We start from the raw sequence: 20,452 nt of genomic DNA, 5'->3' as shown, positions 1-20,452 counted from the left end.
CATTAGATGTCACGGTCAATAGTGACCACAGCACAAAAGCGGTAAGGAATGTTCAATAATCAGTTTGTTGCCACGGTCTGGCTCCTGAAACCTGCCCCCCACAATAATAGCTGTAGGTTCGAATCCATACAGTTACCTGGCCCCCTCTATGATGCCCACATGCTGACCGGTGGGGGGGGGGGGGGGGGGGTCAAGCCTCTAGTGACCAGCATATTCGATGCCGCTTATATAATATCCTGCTGATCACTCACCTGCCTCTTTCAGGAGAATCTTCTCTTTCTTTCCTCCTGAACTTGTTGATGGTGTCGTCTATAGTGCTCCCGATCTTATCACTTATCTCCCCTAACTTATCGGTGAATGGGAATCCCGTCTTACTTTTATCCCACTCTTCGTCCCATTTAGATCTAGGTTCTGAGTCATATCGGTCACCTGTAGGATATTCAGCACAAGTTAAAGCCCCAACAACCCCCAATCACGTTAGAGAGATAACAAAGACGGGAAAAATTAATTTCATATAGGACATCGGTGATGATTTGTCCTTCTATACAGGACACAGATCTGGGGAGCTGTCGCAGCACGTAGATCAGACAAATAAAGGGCCACATGTATATAGACCAGGGCAGAAAATAAAAATGGTGCAAATGCCAAGGCAACCAATCGGATGAAAGCCTGTGTTTTCTAACCTGTGCAAGAACAATAAGCAAGCTCAATTCTAATTGGTTGCAATGAGCAATAATTCCACTTGTCTGAACTGGTTTTATGTGTGGTATAATAAATTGCAACCAGTTAAGTATAGTGTATAGTTTTAGGAGCGGTTGCTATGGGTAACAATTTCTCTATGATTAGAACCCTGTGCAAGTTTCCATAAATACCACCCAAACACCACAGCATTAAGCAATCACTTAAGAGTTGCTTTTCAGAATAGACTGGAGGTGGCTTTAAGTGAATGTGCATCTTAAACTCCATTTGTTTTATTCCCCATCTAAATAAATCACAAATTTTGTGCCGATTGATTTCTTAATATAGATTTATAGAGGTTGGAGTTTCATTTTTCTAATACAAATAATCACTAGTTAAATATTAAAATATTGTGTGCCTGCAGCCACCACTAGAGGGAGCTTAGGAGCAAACTATAGGGTTTAAACATGTAACTATAATAAAACAGCATGCAGTAAGCTCCCCCTAGTGGCGATTGCAGGTCAGACAGCATCTTGTTATTTTAGGATTAAGCATGGGATTTGGAGCTTTGTATCAGAAAAACACTATAAAAGATACTCAGAAATTAATTGGCACAGAATTCTGGACCTAAAATGTGGACATTATGAGAATTGTTCCCATTCGCTGTAAGAGAGATAAGAGTCTACAAAACGGTTGTGAATTGGTTTGTATGAAAAAAAGAAAAAAAAAAAAAAAAAAGAAAAGGGGAGAACTCAGATCCCTCCCGTCTTGCAGCTAGTAGAAGAATTCACATTGTGAGCTTAGCCTTTAGTGCAAACCATCAATCACTGTGACCGCCAGATTGCTAGGATTGCCCTAAATGTGATCTGAACATCGATCTCTAGGAGGGAGTTTTATTGGTGAAGAAAGCATAGCGAGGTACAGATGCAGTGACCCGTGCCTGTGCTACACAGACGGCGGGCAAAAACAGCAGAGTTAAATAGCAGAAGCTCGAGGGACATACTGCAAGGAGGGTCCGGGAACTGAGGTGCCCAATACCGGACAATAATTATTTTCACACATTTGAAATCAGATGACTGCGGCATTTGTGATATTTTTTTTAGGTGGGATAGACAACCATTGAGCAGGAAACTTGGATCCAGGAGGTTTAACGTCTGAGAGGAAGGACATGCGTCGAGTAATGGTTGGCCTGCCACCAAGTGCGTCGAGTAATGGCTGGCCTGCCACCAAGTGCGTCGAGTAATGGCTGGCCTGCCACCAAGTGCGTCGTGTAATGGCTGGCCTGCCACCAAGAGCGTCGTGTAATGGCTGGCCTGCCACCAAGTGCGTCGAGTAATGGCTGGCCTGCCACCAAGTGCGTCGAGTAATGGCTGGCCTGCCACCAAGTGCGTCGAGTAATGGCTGGCCTGCCACCAAGTGCGTCGAGTAATGGCTGGCCTGCCACCAAGTGCGTCGAGTAATGGCTGGCCTGCCACCAAGTGCGTCGTGTAATGGCTGGCCTGCCACCAAGAGCGTCGTGTAATGGCTGGCCTGCCACCAAGTGCGTCGTGTAATGGCTGGCCTGCCACCAAGTGCGTCGTGTAATGGCTGGCCTGCCACCAAGTGCGTCGTGTAATGGCTGGCCTGCCACCAAGTGCGTCGTGTAATGGCTGGCCTGCCACCAAGAGCGTCGTGTAATGGCTGGCCTGCCACCAAGTGCGTCGTGTAATGGCTGGCCTGCCACCAAGTGCGTCGTGTAATGGTTGGCCTGCCACCAAGTGCGTCGTGTAATGGTTGGCCTGCCACCAAGTGCGTCGTGTAATGGTTGGCCTGCCACCAAGTGCGTCGTGTAATGGTTGGCCTGCCACCAAGTGCGTCGTGTAATGGTTGACCTGCCACGAAGAGCGTCGTGTAATGGTTGGCCTGCCACGAAGAGCGTCGTGTAATGGTTGGCCTGCCACTAAGAGCGTCGTGTAATGGTTGGCCTGCCACTAAGAGCGTCGTGTAATGGTTGGCCTGCCACTAAGAGCGTCGTGTAATGGTTGGCCTGCCACTAAGAGCGTCGTGTAATGGTTGGCCTGCCACTAAGAGCGTCGTGTAATGGTTGGCCTGCCACTAAGAGCGTCGTGTAATGGTTGGCCTGCCACTAAGAGCGTCGTGTAATGGTTGGCCTGCCACTAAGAGCGTCGTGTAAAGGTTGGCCTGCCACTAAGTGCGTCGTGTAAAGGTTGGCCTGCCACTAAGTGCGTCGTGTAAAGGTTGGCCTGCCACTAAGTGCGTCGTGTAAAGGTTGGCCTGCCACTAAGTGCGTCGTGTAAAGGTTGGCCTGCCACTAAGTGCGTCGTGTAAAGGTTGGCCTGCCACTAAGTGCGTCGTGTAAAGGTTGGCCTGCCACTAAGTGCGTCGTGTAAAGGTTGGCCTGCCACTAAGTGCGTCGTGTAAAGGTTGGCCTGCCACTAAGTGCGTCGTGTAAAGGTTGGCCTGCCACTAAGTGCGTCGTGTAAAGGTTGGCCTGCCACTAAGTGCGTCGTGTAAAGGTTGGCCTGCCACTAAGTGCGTCGTGTAAAGGTTGGCCTGTCACTAAGTGCGTCGTGTAAAGGTTGGCCTGCCACTAAGTGCGTCGTGTAAAGGTTGGCCTGTCACTAAGTGCGTCGTGTAAAGGTTGGCCTGCCACTAAGTGCGTCGTGTAATGGTTGGCCTGCCACTAGCGCAGGGGGGAAAACATTTTTAATAAGTCAAGAAGCGTTCAGTAGATTTATAAATATTACATCCGGTTTTTAGAACTGGAGATATGAGTGATAATGTAGTAATCAGGGGGCATTTTTTGAGACTTCCCTGTCACTCATCCTATTGAAAACACCACAGCCAAACCTCTTCCCTGCATGAAATGGCTGATAACAGAGAACACTAGATTCCCTTGGACATTACAGCAAACTAATATGAGTAGGTCTGATATAGGTTTACATAAAACCATTGAAGCATCGCATCATTAAATGAGGCTCGTGGCTATGTACAATCTTGGGGCATTTTCCCACCCTTCCATCCAAAATGTTTCCCTCAGGCCTTTTATAGTAATCCTCCTCATTAGACAGACCCCCCCCCCCCGGAAAAACCGCCGCTGCTTCACCGCACTTGGCATCTCTACATATTTCAGTTACATTCTAAAGATTACATGGGGGAGGGGCGGGATGCCAAAAAGTGGAATGTTGTAAAATAAGTCAAGGATCTTCTACTTTCTTACTGTAGTGAGAATTGGGCCCCCATTTATTAATCGTATAGTTTAGGGTTTTCTTTGGTCATTAACCCCTTGAGTACTAGGCCAATTTTGGCCTTTAGCATGAGAAGTTTATTTTTTGCTCTTTACAATCTAGGTGTCATTTTTTTCTATTTTTCAGGTGACCATCGCTGTATGAAGCCCTATTTTTTTGCAGGGTGAGTTCTACTTGTATTTCGGAGCATACACATTAGCAGTTAACTTATAGGAATTTTTAATTGGTGGGAAAAAAAACGCAGAAGTGTAAAAAATAAAGTTTGTATTTTTTTTATTTACGCCGTACAGCAATCATCCAAAAATGATGTTCTAAATTGATCGTACTGGTTGTTATGGATGTGGGGATGTCAAATACATGGTTGTTTTTTTTTGTTGCTATTTTTAATATTACATTTTTATTTATTTTTTAGCACACATGGGGATTATTTTTTGTCATATTTCAATGTACTGGCATACATGTATACACAAATACATTAGCCGGACACAAATACATTAGCCGGTGTACTAACAGCATGTATGCCCTAACAATAGGCATTATAACTAGACGGCCCATCAGCGGACCATGGGCTGTCTGTCCATATATAGAATGAGAACCAATTGCATGAAAGGGATTCCGTGTGACCCAATCAAAAGCCTCTAGATCTGTGATCAGGATTGATTGCAGCATAGAGTTAAATGGCGAATTAGCGATCAGCATGACGAGCACCCTAGTTATGATGCGGATATTGTCAGCATTCTGGTCATGTGTTGTGAAGTAATTTACTGACATTTTAGTAAAAACCTATATCCAGATTTAAAACCAACGATAGACGTCGATGACGGTGGATAGACCTAAAAGGTAAACGTGGCGCTGTTTCCTTGCAGTATGCCCACACAATGCCAAGCTATAATCACTGTGATTCCCATTTGTGCAGCACAGACACGGTACTCACTGTTTCTGAACCCCCCGCCGCCTTCTGAGGACACTCCAACATATTTGTCCTTGTTCTTCTTGGCTTTCTTTCTCTCCTCTCGGAGGCGGTCGTCGTCCTGGACAAACTCCACCATTTCTTTCACCTTCTGTCGGATGTTGACACCTTGGTCTTTGCCACCTTCATCTAGAAAATAATAAAATAAAAAATAAGAAAAACAAAGAGGACTCTCTCTTCTGTATTTTCTGTGGTACTAACAGCATTACAGTTAAACTTCAGACATATTTTAACCCCTTAACGCACCATGACGTAACTGTACGTCATGGTGAGTAGTAAGTTCGCGCACCTTGACGTACAGTTACGGCAGTGTTTTGACAGTTAACCGCCGCGCGGCGCTACACCGCAGCGGCGGTTAACTGTGCAGGGTGTCAGCCCTGCTCTCCCCGTTGCCGATCAGCGGCCTGTCGCCGCTGATATCGGCAGTTAACCCCTTAATTGCGGCGCTCGATTTTGAACGCCACAATTAAGGTCTTTAGCGCCGATCGGCAGCCCCCATGTGAAATCACGGGGGCTGGCGATGGTACCCATGGCAACCAGACGCCAGACAATGGCTTCCGGGTTGCCATGTACAGAAGCCTATGAGGACCACCCCGAGGGTGGTCGTCGTAGGCTTCCTGTCAGTGTGACTGTCACGTCACAATGACAGTTGAAATGCATTACACTACGTGTGTAGTGTAATGTATTCCAGCAGCGATCAGAGCTGCAAGTCTAAGTGTCCCCTAGTGGGACAAGTGAAAAAAGAATAAAAATGTTTTAAAAAAAGTGTAAAAATAAAAGTTATAAGTGATATAAACAAGAACTGCTTTTTTTCCTATAATAAGTCTTTCATTATAGGAAAAAAAATGAACACGTAAAAAAAAAAGTACACATATTTGGTATCACCGCGTTCGTAACGACCCCAACTATAAAACTATAATATTTTTCCCGCACAGTGAACCACACAAAAAAAACAAAACGAAAAACAATGCCAGAATCACTATTTTTTGGTCACCACCCCTCACAAAATATGTAATAAAAAGTGATCAAAAAGTCGCATGTACGCCAAAATAGTACCCATACAAACTACAACCCGTCCCGCAAAAAACAAGCCATTACACAGCTTTTTTGACTGAAAAATAAAAAAGTTACGGCTCTCAGAATACGGTGACACAGAAAATACATTTATTTTCTAAATAAGTTATTTTATTGCTCAAACGCTGCAAAACAGAAAAAACCCTATATACATATGGTATCGCCGTAATCGTACCGACCCGCAGAATAAAGAATAATGGTCATTTATAGCCCAGGGTAAACGCCGTCAAAAATAAATAAAAATCATTGTCAGAATTGATGGTTTTTGGTCACCTGGCTTGCCGAAAAATTGAATAAAAAGTGATCAACAAAATCGCATGTACCCTAAAATGGTACCAATGAAAATTACAGATTGTCCCGCAACAAATAAGCCCTCACACGGCTCCGGTGGTGAAAAAATAAAAAAAGTTCCGGCTCCCAGATTATGGCGATGCAAAATGTACAGAGTGTTCCAAAAGTGGATAAGATCGGGCACCATTTATCAGTGCGACACTGGCCACATATCTGCGGGTTATTATTTATTTACAACCATTATTATACCCTCTTATTATGCCCCTGATGTACTTTGCCCAGCCTACATATGCCCCCACATTATAAACTGAAATACCAGCAAAACGCCAGAGCTACTACCAAGCAAAATATGCGCTCCAAAAGCCAAATGGCGTCCCTCCCTTCTGAGCCCTACAGCGTGCCCAAACAGCCGTTTATGTCCACCGATATGGCATCGTACCAAAAAATGGTACCAATAAAAACGACAGCTCGTCCCGCAAAAAATAAGCCGCCACACCGCTCTATTGACAGAAAAATAAAAAAGTAGTGGCTCTTGGAAAGCGGGGAGGAAAAACTAAAAAGCAAAACATGAATCAGTTCGTAAAGGGTTAATTACTTTCTAATGAAAAAACATTTGACCACATGTGGGGTATTGCCGTACTCGGGAGAAATTGCTTTACAAACGTTGGGGTGCATTTTCTCGTTTATCCTTTGTGAAATTGAAAAAATTCAACATTTTAGTGGAAATAATGTTGATATTAATTTTCACGGCCTAATTCTTATAAATTCTGCAAAAGACGTGTGGGGCCTAAATGCTCACTATACCCCTAGATAGATTCCTTAAGTGGTGTAGTTTCCCAAATGGGGTTACTTTTGGGGGGCTTCCACTGTTTCGGTCTCTCAGGGGCTTTGCAAATTCGACATGACACCCAAAAACATTCCAGCTAAATATGAGCTCCAAAAGCCAAATAGCGCTCCTTCCCTTCTAAGCCCCGGTGTGGGTCCAAACAGTAGTTTATTACCACATATGGGGTATTTACGTAAATCAGGAGAAATTGTTTTACAAATGTTGGGGCGCTTTTTCTCCTTTATTCCTTGTAAAAATTAAAAATGGCTACCTTTTTTCAGAAAAAAAGTAGATTTTCATCTTCACATACGAATTCAAATAAATTTAGCAAAAAAACTGTGGGTTCAAAATGCTAACTATACCCATAGATAAATTCCTTGAGGGGTATAGTTTCCAAAATGGGGTCACTATTGGGGGGTTTCCACGGTTTTCTTCCCTCCAGTGCATTGCAAACGCGACACGGCACTGAAAACTATTCCAGCAAAATCAGAAATCCAAATGGTGCTCCTTCTCTTCTGAGGCCTGCTGTGGGTCCAAACAGCAATTTATTACCACATATGGGGTATTGCTATAATCGGAAGACATTGCTTTACATATGTTGGGGTGTTTTTTCTACTTTATTCCTTGTAAAAATTTAACATTTCCTAATTTTTTCACAAAAAAAGTAGATTTTCACCTTCACATACTAATTCAAATAAATTTAACAAAAAAACTGTGGGTTCAAAATGCTAACTATACCCACAGATAAATTCCTTGAGGGGTATAGTTTCCAAAATGGGGTCACTTTTGGGGTGTTTCCACTGTTTTGGCAGCACAAGGCCTCCTCACACCTGACATGGTACCTAAAATATATTCTAATAAAATAGAGGCCCAAAATCCACTAGGTGCTCCTTTGCTTCTGAGGCCTGTGTTTCAGTCCATGACCGCTCTAGGGCCACATGTGGGATATTTCTAAAAACTGCAAATCTGGGCAATAAATATTGAGTTGCATTTCTTGGGTAAAACCTTCTGTGGTACAGAAAAAATTTATTACAAATGAATTTTTGAAGAAAAAAAATGAAATTTGTAAATTTCACCTCTACTTTGCTTTAATTCCTGTGAAACGCCTAAAGGGCTAAAATACTTTGTGAATGCTGTTTTGAATACTTTGAGGGGTGCAGTTTTCAAAATGGGGTGATTTATGGTGACTTTCTAATATATAAGGCCCTCAAAGCCATTTCAGAACTGAACTGGTCCCTGAAAAAATAGCCTTTTGAAATTTTCTTGAAAATATGAGAAATTGCTGCTAAAGTTCTAAGCCTTGTAACGTCCTAGAAAAATAAAAGAATGTTCAAAAAACGACGCAAACATAAAGTAGACATATGGGAAATATAAACTAGTATGTATTTTGTGTGGTATTACTATCTGTTTTACAAGTAAATACATTAAAATTTAGAAAAATGCTAATTTTTGCTAATTTTCTCTAAATCTTGGCGTTTCTTACAAATAAATATTGAATTTAATGACAAAATTTTTTCAGTATCATAAAGTACAACATGTCACGAGAAAACAATCCCAGAATCGCTTGGATAGGTAAAAGCATTCTGGAGTTATTACCACATAAAGTGACACATGTCAGATTTGCAAAAATGGGGCTGGTCCTGAAGGCCAAAAAAGGCTTAGACACTAAGGGGTTAATGTATACTATGTAGAATTACGATCACCTAAAGCTTAAATCACCAAATCCATATCCTTCCTGACTAGTGGCTGTCATGTATATGTGGGAATATTGATATATTTGGTGATTTGAATCCCCATGATAACCCAGCACCTGACAGGGATGAGAAGACGACAGGTCATCAGAATATCAGTAGTGCAGCCTCAGGCTTTGGGCCTAGAATTTCAAGTCATCATATCTCAGCATCACATTTCTTAATATGCACCAGAGTTCTTCCCATGTGTGTTTTCAAGGATAGCAGTCATTTTATTGGATTGGTGAACCTGGCTTGGCTTTGGACCTGGGCAGTGCTGACGCATCTAAGATGGATTAGTTCTTGTGTATTCTAAATGTGATTTGTCAGTAAAATTTGTGCACCCCTCAGGCTACATTACTGAAGCACAGCATTTCAAAGGGCATTTGCAGTCCACCACCATTGTCTATCATATGTTTGACTACAAGCTTACATTCGTGGTTGCGTCGTGTATTATGTATGAGCTGCACTGCAGTATATAGACGTCAGCAGGACTATATACGTATATGCACTTCTGTGACAGAATGTAACGGACATAGATTTAATGTGGTAAGCGAGCAGGATACAAGACCTGGCACATCTTTATTATACACCTATATCTATAGGCAGATCAGGTTGTACTAGTGCTTCTATACATAGGGAGGGGGAGGCCATGAACGATGTGGTAATGTGAATACATCATGTAACTGCTACAAAAGCAGTCCCTTACTCTGGGGCATCTGGCACTTCCATGCATTACGTGAACAGTCCATGTAATGCTTCATTTTCCCTGTGGTGGCGCTGCACATTACAGCTGACTCCTGTGGGTCCCAGCAGAGGGACACAGTGATCGGGAAACCCTTCTTACAAAAGGATTGTCCAAAAGTGACAACCCCTGTAAGGTGCCGGATTACCAAATATTCTGATCTATTGGACAGACATAGAAACGTGTATAAAAATCTATCTTAAAATGGTTCTCCGCTTTGGACAATCCCTACTTGTTAGAAGAGTCTTTTAACAAGCTGATTACACAATGTCCTCCCCTACTAGGAACCCCAGCGATCAGCTGTTCATGAAATGGGAAAGCTGGCAGTAAATATTAAATTTCCCTGCAGCGCCACCACAGGGGAAATCAAGCATTACACTGAGCCTATTCACATCATCAACAGGTTGTCTGTGTACTGCGGGACAGGACAGGTCCTCCAGAGCGAGACACTCTTTATAACCGCTCTCCACTCTAGCCAAGAGAGAAGGATCCTGACCAAAACAAAATCTCCCAAATAGTCTCTACGCAGTTCAGTGCTGAAAACAGGTGCCGTATTATCAAACATTCTAGATTATCGAATGAAAGAAATTCCACTGTTAGGCCCTGTTTTTTGGCACATTTGATGTGGAAACCGCATCAAAAACCGCGCCAAAAACGCCTCCCATTGATTTCAATGGGAGGCGGAGGAGTTTTTTCCCGAGAGGAGAAAAAAAAATGCTAATGAGAAAATTAAAAATAAAAAAAAAAGCGCCGTGCCATCTTGAGGAGTTTTCCGCATCAAAAACTCCATTGAAAGCAACGGGAGATGGAAAAATATCGCTGTGAACGGCCATGGAGTTTTGACGTGTTTTTTGTAAAAAAAAAAAAAAAAAAAAAAAAAAAAAAAAAAAAAAAAGACGCTACGATTCTTTTCTTTGCCTGTTGAAGATGTTAAAAAAAAAAAAAAGCATAAAAGTGCCAAAAACACAAGGGAAAAAAAAAATCACGTGTGGTGCAAAAAAATGAAATACGGAGCTTTCCATGCAGAATTTCCTGCCCGCAAAAAACTGTAAACTAGGCCTTCAACAAATCCCTTTCAACGTTCCTAAATGTAACTATTCTGACTCTCCAAAAAAGTTACTCACTGTTAGAAAAAAATGTAATAAAAAAAAAAAAGACATATTTAATATTTCCTGTCTTGCCGTGCCACCTCCTCATTACTACAACTTCACTCCGGTCCCCATTAAAGACGAAGCACAGGCACGCACAAAGAGCCAATTTCAAGCAAATTAACACGTTTTACTGGGCAGACAACACACTACGCGCTTCAGCTTCGCTTAATTGCAGATAACCCGGCTGTGAAATAGGCAGCCGCCTCTTCCGTCACTACAATCCCCCCCCCCCACCCCTTTATGTTTTAATTTTAATGCATTCAAAACACACCCCGGTTTTCCTTTGCACAGTAAATATTACTTGGCGCAGGCTAGAGGGATAGCGAGCGAGAATAAAACCCAGCTTCAAACAGGCGCGCTCGTGTGTTGGAGGGCCGACCTTTTTCCCGGTGTATAATTAAAGCGCTCCCTTTTTCTTTCTGCCGCCACAGGGGACCGGCCGCTGGTGCATATTTTAATATAAACCCAGGCCGCTCGTGTTGTGCTGCTTGTGTTGTTATTAGGTTTCTCCTCTCGGCAAAAGTTCTTCTCCTCGCTAATTAATACTCTAGGGCCCCGTGTCTTGGAATGTGTTCTTCACACAGCCCGCAGCCGCTCGGGCCCAATTAGGCCTCTGCAGCCTGTGAAGACGTTCGGGTGAGTGACAAGTCCGACAACTGCTTTAATTTGCTCCCTCCCAAGGATTTTTTTTCTTCTTCTTCTTGCTAATACTCACCTACAAAGTGGTAATTTTCTAAGGATCGTAAGTCATAAATGTGCTCCCTGGCGCTTGTGACGACCCGCTCCGATCCGTTCCGTATGAGGTACGCCAGCAGCAGCAAGGACTGGAAGGAGGGAACAGAAATGTGGAAATTAGTCATTTCTTACTGTTGAAGGGAAGCCGGCACCGCGGCGATGTAGCCGTGATCTGTAACCCTTTGTCTGCCAGGAATAGAATAAGGTTACACAAGAGATGACAAATACCAGCCTATACTGGGTGACCGCGGAGACTATACACAACATATGTAATATAGATATAGGACGACGCCAAATGAATATCCTACGTCTCAAGAGAAATTACTCATTTTACAATTTTCACCCAACGATCAGGGTCACGGATTGGTTTGTCTTAATGTTTAGTTCATTCAATTCATGTCCACATATTGTACGGAGGTGATGGTGATAGCTGCGCGATCCATCGGTGTGTGCAGGTGTAGCAGAATGGAATCTGTAATGCAACTGAGACACTTCGTTGATTTAGGAGAACATTGCAGATTTCATACAAACGGCCAGTTGACAAACTCTGTATCACAACATTGGCAAACAAGCTCTGCTACATCTGTTTTCACATTTATAAATGACCATTGAAACAGAGACATCTGCAGGCCTTGAGGGTGTACTACAATTAATAAACATTTACTGGTGTGTATGCTGCTCCTATTAACCTGAATACAAATCGGCCCTCTACTGGTGGAAACAGGCAGCAGAAATCTTTACAATTATTGTGTGCTGTAGCAATGTAAAGGAGAAATGCCGTCTTACCAAGCAAATTTGGAAGAACGCTCCAAGTAATTTGTGCAAAAAAACAAAACAAAAGTCCATTGGATTGGCATGCACACTTTAAGGAGTGACACATTTAAGTTTTTTGAGACCAATGTAGCAGAATCAGGTGTCCTTGTTCTGTCCGTCCCATAGACATTGACTGGAGCCGCAGGGCGCATGCGTGACCGCCGCTCCATTCAAACACTCTTCACTGCAATAGTGCAGTGAGTAGAGACAAGGAGATCAGGACCCCCGTTCTAGTGATTGGTAGGGATCGCAGCGATCATACATTTATCCCCTATCCCGTGGAAAGGGGATAAATGCTTTTTGTGGGATAACTCCAAGTCCATCTTAAATCAAATCGTTCTGAACTGGAATGCAGACTATAGTTCTCTGTTATCAGCTATTCCAGGCTGGAGAACGTCTGCCACGTGATCACTGCTATGTCACATAACTCCAATTCTGAGAACTTCCATAAACATTCTCCTACATATATGTAACTAATGTAACAGCTATAATCTACACATAATATATATATATATATATATATATATATATATATCTATATTAACAAGCATAGGACATGAGCAGTATGACGGAGTGTTTCATACTGTATATATGCTGACAGGTTCCTGTGAGGGAGGGGTTAAATGGTCATAGGGGGCCGAGACCAGGATGCATCACTGGAGGCCTGGATGTGACCTCCGGCTCGTTAATTTGCTGACTTCATATGCCTTATCTACAGACGCAATTGACGGGGGGGGGGAGAAGAGAATCAAAACTGGTGCAAAGGAGAAGTGGAGTAGTTGCCCATGGCAACCAATCAGGTTGCTGCTTTTATTTTTCAGAGACCCTTTGGAAAATAAGAGGTGGCATCTGATTGGTTGCCATGAGCAACTACTCCACTGTCCCTTTGCACCAGTTTTGATATATCTCCCCCACTGTGGGGCAGATTCAGGAAGAGCGTCTAAAAGAAAAAGTGCATTTATTGCCCATAGCAACCAATCACCGGGCAGCTTTCATTTGTATAGTGCTCTAGAAAAATGACAGCTGTGCTACAATTGGTTGCTATGGGCAACAAAGGACAGTTCTCCTGTTAGACACTTTTCATGAATCCCCCCACTGAAAGCTGCAGCAGGGCACTATGGGCCGCATTTATCAAAACGGTCAAAAAGGCAAATGGTCTTTGTTGTCCATAGCAACTAGAGCTCAGCTTTAATTTCTTAAACTGCTCTGGAAAAATGAAAGCTCAGCTGTAGTTGCTATGGACAACCAGGACCTGCACACGTTGCGTAATATGCTGCGGAAAATCTGAACCAAAACCCCAGGTAAACAGGTAAAATCCACACTAAGGCTGGGTTCACACGACCACATTAACGTCTGTAAAGGACGGAACGTATTTCGGCCGCAAGTCCCGGACCGAACACAGTGCAGGGAGCCGGGCTCCTAGCATCATAGTTATGTACGACGCTGGGAGTCCCTGCCTCGCTGCCGGACAACTGTCCCGTACTGAAAACATGATTACAGTATGGGACCCGCAGCGAGGCAGGGACTCCTAGCGTCGTACATAACTATGATGCTAGGAGCTCGGCTCCCTACAGTGTGTTCGGTCCAGGACTTGTGGCCGAAATACGACAGATCAGCGTGAAGGTCACGTGGGCGGCGCTGGACCCGAAAACGACACGATGCGGGGATCGGTAAGTATTTCTGCCCACAGCACCCCTCTAACACCAATGTACAAATGGAGGGGGCAATAAAAGCGGAGAACTTCTTTAACATGCTGCGGATTCTAAAACACTCACCGCAGGTCAATTTACGTGCGGAAAAATCCTGCAACGTGTAGATGAGATTACTTGGAATCTCATTTACTTTGCTGGTACTGTATTATGCAGTGAATTTACCGCAGGAAAATCTGCATGTAATACGCATCATGTGCACGTGGCCTTAGACAGTTTGAATAAATTAGGTCTCATTTCCCCAGAGATCCACAAAACATATCACTGACTAAAGCTTCTGTCTACTTCTCTGACTGGAGAATTAGTTTGGCGAATTTGAATGAACTATTGAAGTGCGTCCGCCACCGACACGCACTGAAGGGAGACCTTGGACATTGAAATGGAGAACAGAAACGGACACGTTACATTTGTAATCAAATTTAGCATCTACCGACTATTCATGAAGAAGAAGTGAATTGTATCTGGAGCTGCAGAATATAAAGGGTCATTACACTGGAACATGGAAAACCAGACAATATACCCCTGTAATAAGATGGGAGCACCTCAAACTAGTGGGTGCCAGAAGCTCCAACTTTTGATCGTCCAAAACCACCAGAGGTTGGGGGAGGGGGGTTCAGTATCTGGCATCCAGCCGAAAAGGACATGGGGGGGGGGGGGGGGAGAGCATCCAATCAGATGGAGTCCGTCAAAAGCTCTTGGCCAATCAGCATCACTGGAAGGGTTATAAGTAATGCGAATTGGCTAAGGGCAGCCGACGAGGCTCATCTCACAATACGCCTTTTCAGCCGGATGTCAAGCATTAAAACATAGAAGACCGACGGCAGAAAAAGACCCCATGTTCAGCCCGATATGGGCCGTGAAATGAGAGCCGATCCACGAGACCGCATGTTAAATCGGCCGCTCGTTTGGTCCTTTGACAAGGAACTAGGATCGGTAATGTCCACACGCATTTACGTCATGTTGGGAGCACATCTCCCGGTTTACACAAGGCCATGCGCTGAAGATCAGTGACCATTTTTTTGGCCGCATAACAAAAAGATCAGGCTGATTATGGCGCGGATTACACAGGCCAATCATAGCGAACGAGCGTTCATATGAACTCTCGTTTGCTCGATCATTGGCTCGTGTAAAAGGGCCTTAAGACGTTGCAGATCCAATTCACACTCCTCACTATGGTTCAGATAAAGTTTGGTGGAGGGGTTAGTCCAGAAACAGCGCCACGTTTGTCTATAGACACTGTCTGGTATTGCAGTTCATCCCTATTCACTTACCGTTTCTGGAAAAAAGTAGAACCTATTTTCTAATCCTGGACAACCCTCAGCTTTTGACAGACATGATTATATAATGGACCAGGAGGACTTTATCACCATATAGGCTCATCACTCGGAGACAGCGCTTTGGTGGTTAAGACTCTTAACAAAAACACGCTCTTACTTTTTAGATTTTATTTCGCTTGTCCAAAAACAGAGCCGTGATTGCACATTACGTGGGATTCGCCGTAGTTAAGCATATGGGGCAAAGACACAAAAGCTATTAAATGTGAATTATGGGGCAGGTCATGCTTCCAATTGACTCTTCTACCAAATGGAAGTGCACATGACTGGAGACAAGCGTGGGGGATCAGAGTCGGAGCATGTGCTCAATTGTGCTTAATAATCAACATACAGATGGGATGAAAAATGGCTCGAAACTCACAGATGGCAAAAAGTATTTAAGTCGTCTCCCGGCGCAGGAGAGGTCGGCAATGAGACGTCCACACAGAGGTCACCACAAGGAATGTCACCGACATGGAAAGTCATTTTTTATTTTGTTTCCCATATGTAAGTCATTTGACAAGCTTCTCTCCCATAACCGGTCTCCTGCCATTATAAACAGAGCTGCGTTATAACAAGACAGATACCTGGGAGTTATGGAGCCGGCTGTAGAAACCATACAAAATTTCACCCGCTTGGTTTATATCATTTGTGCTGCTAGAAATACAGATCAGCGGAGGGATGGGTATGGGATCCAGTCCATCAAATCTAGGAAGCAACTGCGCAATTTAAAAAGGGAAATTCCACCTTTAACCCATTCCCGACTGCCCACTGTCTTAACGGCGGGCGGTGCAGGTCCCAAGTTTACAGCGACCTCTTTTGACGTTGCTGTAGGGGCGCTCCAGTGAGCGCTCAATCCTCTAAGCAGAAGTGTTTACTAAAAGCTCCTGAACTTCGAGAATACAGCTGGGATCGGAGGAAACTTCGATCCCAGCTGTTTAACCCTTTCATCAGTGCAGCAGGATCAAAAGGGAACTCCCCTCTTTGATTGCGTAAACCCTGTGATGTGATCGGCGACTGGTGAACTTCTGCAGTCAATCCTGGGAACCTAGACAGGACCCCTGAGCTGTCGTTTCAGTATACCTGCCATGAAGGCACACTGTGTGTTGCCCTAACAGCAGCCTGTGTCAGTGAGTACAGGAGTGCGCTAATACATTACAACTAGAAAATAAAAGTGGTTAATAAGTTCTCTTCATCGGAGAAAAAAAAAAAAAAAAAATTATATAAAAGTCATAAAATATAACGTATTGCCCATACGTTTAAAAAAAAAAAACTACGCATTTTAGGTATCTACACGACTGCAATAACCTGAAGAATTAATTTAACAGGTTAATTATTGTGAAACGGTATAAAAAAAAACAAAAAACAATACAGAAAATCGCTTTTTTCTATATTCGTCCTCAAAAACTAAATTGCACAGTAATTTATTTGTACCCCCAAACAAAAAAAATAAGATTTCTCCCGCATAAGACTCGGCTTCATATAGTCACTTAAATTTAAAAAAAAGTTATGGCTGCAGAAACGCAGAGGCAAAAATGACGCAAAAAATGTAGCTGGCCATTAAGAGGTTAAAGCTCTAAACCTATAATTAGTGGGTGATAAAAGTGCAGCCTATAAGACGAACTGCAATATCATTCCCACATGTATGTAAAAGTAGTCATCATTGGGACAAATTGAAAAACACTACCTCTCAGCCTAAAATGGCTGATAACAGGGACTAATAGATTGTACGATACTGCAGATCAAATGGAAAGAAAAAACTGCCCATAGACCGTAGATCGTGACCGGTTTGATGGTGAATCTTACAAATTTCAATGAGACCCACTGCCAAGGAGTTGACTATTCACCCCTTTAAGAATACGGAGGCTAAAATATAGATCTGTAATACAACCCCATTGTCTTTTAGAATGGGGGAAGGGTCTATAAGGTTTCATAAGAAGATACTTGCTATTATATACAGAGTCTCGAAACAATCTAATGTCTATAGGGTCTAGCAGACCCGTGGCCGAGAGCGGTCATCAGGGACTATGTAGCATGATCATTTTGTGCATCCGATTCCTTTGGGTGTCCCAGAATTAAACAATGACGAAGGTGTCAGACGACCCCTTATCTCCCCCTTCACAGGGCTAGCTGGATGTTATTGGGCGTGCAGAGTTTTCCGAATGTGTAGAATGGAGCCCGCGACAATGACCACAGTCGCAGCGAATTCCATCGTGTCGCCTTTTATAAGAAACTATTAAAAAATTCCAACACAATATTACGACCGGTATACTATCCGTAAAAAAAAAAACCCTCTTCTTTTTCTTATATTAACATCTGCAACGTCACACATGACTTCTCCTAATCTAGGAGCCCGATCCGAGCAGTAGCTAAATTACAGCAGCTATGGAGCTATAATTCTGTCACAGAGTCACCTAGGAGTCATAGAAATGCATAGTCCCTGCTCTCTACTCCCCTCTCTTACAGAACCTCCCGGTTTTACATAATCCTTGTCACGGCCAGACAGCAGGTCTTTGACATAGTGAACTTTCCCTATGAAATGAGTAAATTCGATGTGACTGCGAATAAATAAGACAAATATCCGTCCTATAAAGGATCCTTGAGCTTGTGGTGGGTGCACGACAGGAGAACTGATGTACAGCGACTCAGGCAAGCAGTACAAGCAAAGTTACCAGAATTCAAAGTCAGTCCCTGTCAGTTCCCTTCTCCCAGATTCTGATTATTGAAATAGAGATTTAGTTGCAGGAGACAAAAAAAATAAAAATCCGTTAGTAATAAAAGGAGAAAGCCAGGACGAGCCCGGCAGCTAATCCTCAGAGGAGAGGCTGGATGTAGAACTAGTGTGTGTGAAGGCATTAAATATTAACGGCTACAGCTCTCCGGGGAGAACGCACTGTGCACCCCGCAGGCTGCCACCCCCAACCTCCTGCTTCCCGTCACCCCGAGAACCGCATCATCTGCAGGGAACATACAGACTGCAGAGCATGTGTGGGTATAATATATACCAACGCGCACATAGAGCAGAGATATTGAGTATGTACACAGTGGGGGGGGGGGGGGGGGGGGTAACATATTCTACATTATGTCAACTGCTCCCACAATGCAAAGCAGCTCTCCATCCGAGGCATGAATTATGCTGCCAGGGTTGTATACTGTAACTATATAAAGTGAGCGGTGAGGCCATCTACAAAATCAATACAGGCTTGTGGGATTAGAGAGCAATCACCGACACGGAAGATTAAAGGAGCGCGAAGCAGAAAATACAAGGTGTGTATAGATTTACAACACACATGAGCTCGGCAATACTGATGAGATTTCAGGTAAACTTTTGATCGGGGTGGAAACCATTTTTTTTCCCTTAATCGCCTGTATTTAAAGATTTAAGGAGGCTCATGGGGATTTCTGTGACTTTGATATTGACGGCCTGTCCTTAGTATAGGACATCAATATCAGATATGAGGCAGACTCCCAGCACCCCATTTATCAGCTGATAGAAGGGGCCGCGACGCTCTACTGAGCGCTGCGGGCTCTTTATTGCTTACCAGTCACAGTTCCATACATTTGTGGTTGTGCCTGTTATTGAAGCACTTTGCAGCTTTGCAGTACCAGGCACAGCCACTACCAAATGTATGGAGCTGTGACAGGTAAGCAAAAAAGACTGCAGCGCTCAGTGGAGCGCCGTGGCTTCTTCCATCAGTTGATAAATGGGGGTGATGGTCCCCCACCCATCTGATATTTTCTTCCTATATGAGGATTGGAGATCAGCGAATGATTCGGCACAGATTGAATTTGGTGCGATTTTCCTAACATATTCAGATCCACCGAAATCCGAAACTTTTGGGATAGGCGGTGCACAGATCGTCAAAATTGCAGCCACCGCCACCAAGAAAGAGAGAACTCACCACCTTCCCTGGTCTCCTATAGAGAGGCGTCCCTGATGATGTCGTTTTGTCCCCTGTGACAGCTGCAGCCAATCAGAGGCTGTAGTGGTCGCCTGAAACAAAACTACATCTCAGGAGGCCCGGCGGGTGCGGCGACCTAGTTTTTTCCCATGTGACCACTACAGCCAGCCAATCACAGGCGTGGTTTCAGAAGACCAGTGTCGGTGATTATTATTATTTTTTTTTTATAGTGCCACGACTGGCCTGTGTGACCCTCTGATGTGTTCTAGGACTGTGTCCAACTTGGATACAGTCCTAGACGACGAGAGAGTTAGACAAGGGAATCAGATCACTTGTGAACCGTGGCGACTTTATTCGGACTGAACTGAATTTCAGGGATGATTCAATAGAATTAGCCCAAAAGCGAATTTTGGAAAATTCACTCATCTTTATTAAGGATAGATCATCAATATCAAAGTCCCAGAGAACACCTTTAAATGGGCTCGAAGTAATGTCAGAGCTGCTGGACAGGGAAGCTCTCGCTCTGGAGGAATTGACATGACTGTATTACAGGGTTGCCCACTGAATTCAATGGGTACTGTGTAATCCTGTATTTAGCCTGCACTACTATATGGTATATACAGGATATCCTACTATTTCACCGTCAAAATGGAGTGACAGAAGCTTGACACAAGTCTAATTGGTATTGTGAATAGCCAACATAACTCAAGGAGAGGGTAGCGGTGGCACTACATTTTCCAGCTCTCCTGATCTGCACTTGCACCCGCTAGTTAGGCAAGAATATGGCATCTGCAAGAATATACTAATAGGGCAACGTGCTTCGTACACAATTACATAAAGTGCATCCCTAAGGAAGGGGAAGTAGACTGGGAGCAACTATATTCTGAGTACTGCGCTGTGGAATATATAAAAAGATCAGATCTAAAACAAGAAATAAATGCATTAACCTAAAAGGTGCTGGTAAGTTTCCTTGCAATTATCCTGGACCCCGGAAAAGACAATAAATCCAATGTATAATGATAAATAAAAGGGGTTGCTTTAACAAGACAACCCCTTCTTAAAGGAAGTGCCACAGGCAATACGCCGATATAGCTGAAAATTTAGGACAGGCGGCAGTAGGAGAAATGTATTAGTAGTATTACATGGCGTCCATTCAAACTAATACGCGTCCGCCAGAGCAGGAGTTACTCTGATTTAATGGCTCTCTGCTGAGACTAGTAGAACGAGGGTCCCGAGCGGCAGATCCCTCAATGGCAGGGTTTACTCT

At 43.6% G+C, this 20,452-nt stretch overlaps 1 protein-coding gene across 1 annotated transcript in view; it reads right to left on the bottom strand.

Moving 5' to 3' along the window:
* The window catches only part of CLINT1 (clathrin interactor 1), a 79,706-nt gene that overhangs the window by 16,616 nt on the left and 42,638 nt on the right, over positions 1 to 20,452 (bottom strand). The window contains exons 4-6 of the mRNA XM_075856092.1: positions 11,429 to 11,537; positions 4,861 to 5,025; positions 252 to 429 (exon numbers count right to left, since the gene is read on the bottom strand). Coding sequence (XP_075712207.1) covers positions 252 to 429; positions 4,861 to 5,025; positions 11,429 to 11,537 — 452 coding nt within the window. The remainder of the gene's footprint in view (positions 1 to 251; positions 430 to 4,860; positions 5,026 to 11,428; positions 11,538 to 20,452) is intronic.

This window comes from Rhinoderma darwinii, chromosome 3 (genome assembly GCF_050947455.1).
Source record: "Rhinoderma darwinii isolate aRhiDar2 chromosome 3, aRhiDar2.hap1, whole genome shotgun sequence".
In the NCBI taxonomy this organism is placed as follows: Eukaryota; Metazoa; Chordata; class Amphibia; order Anura; family Rhinodermatidae; genus Rhinoderma; species Rhinoderma darwinii.
This window is presented reverse-complemented; position numbering and strand designations above follow the sequence as displayed.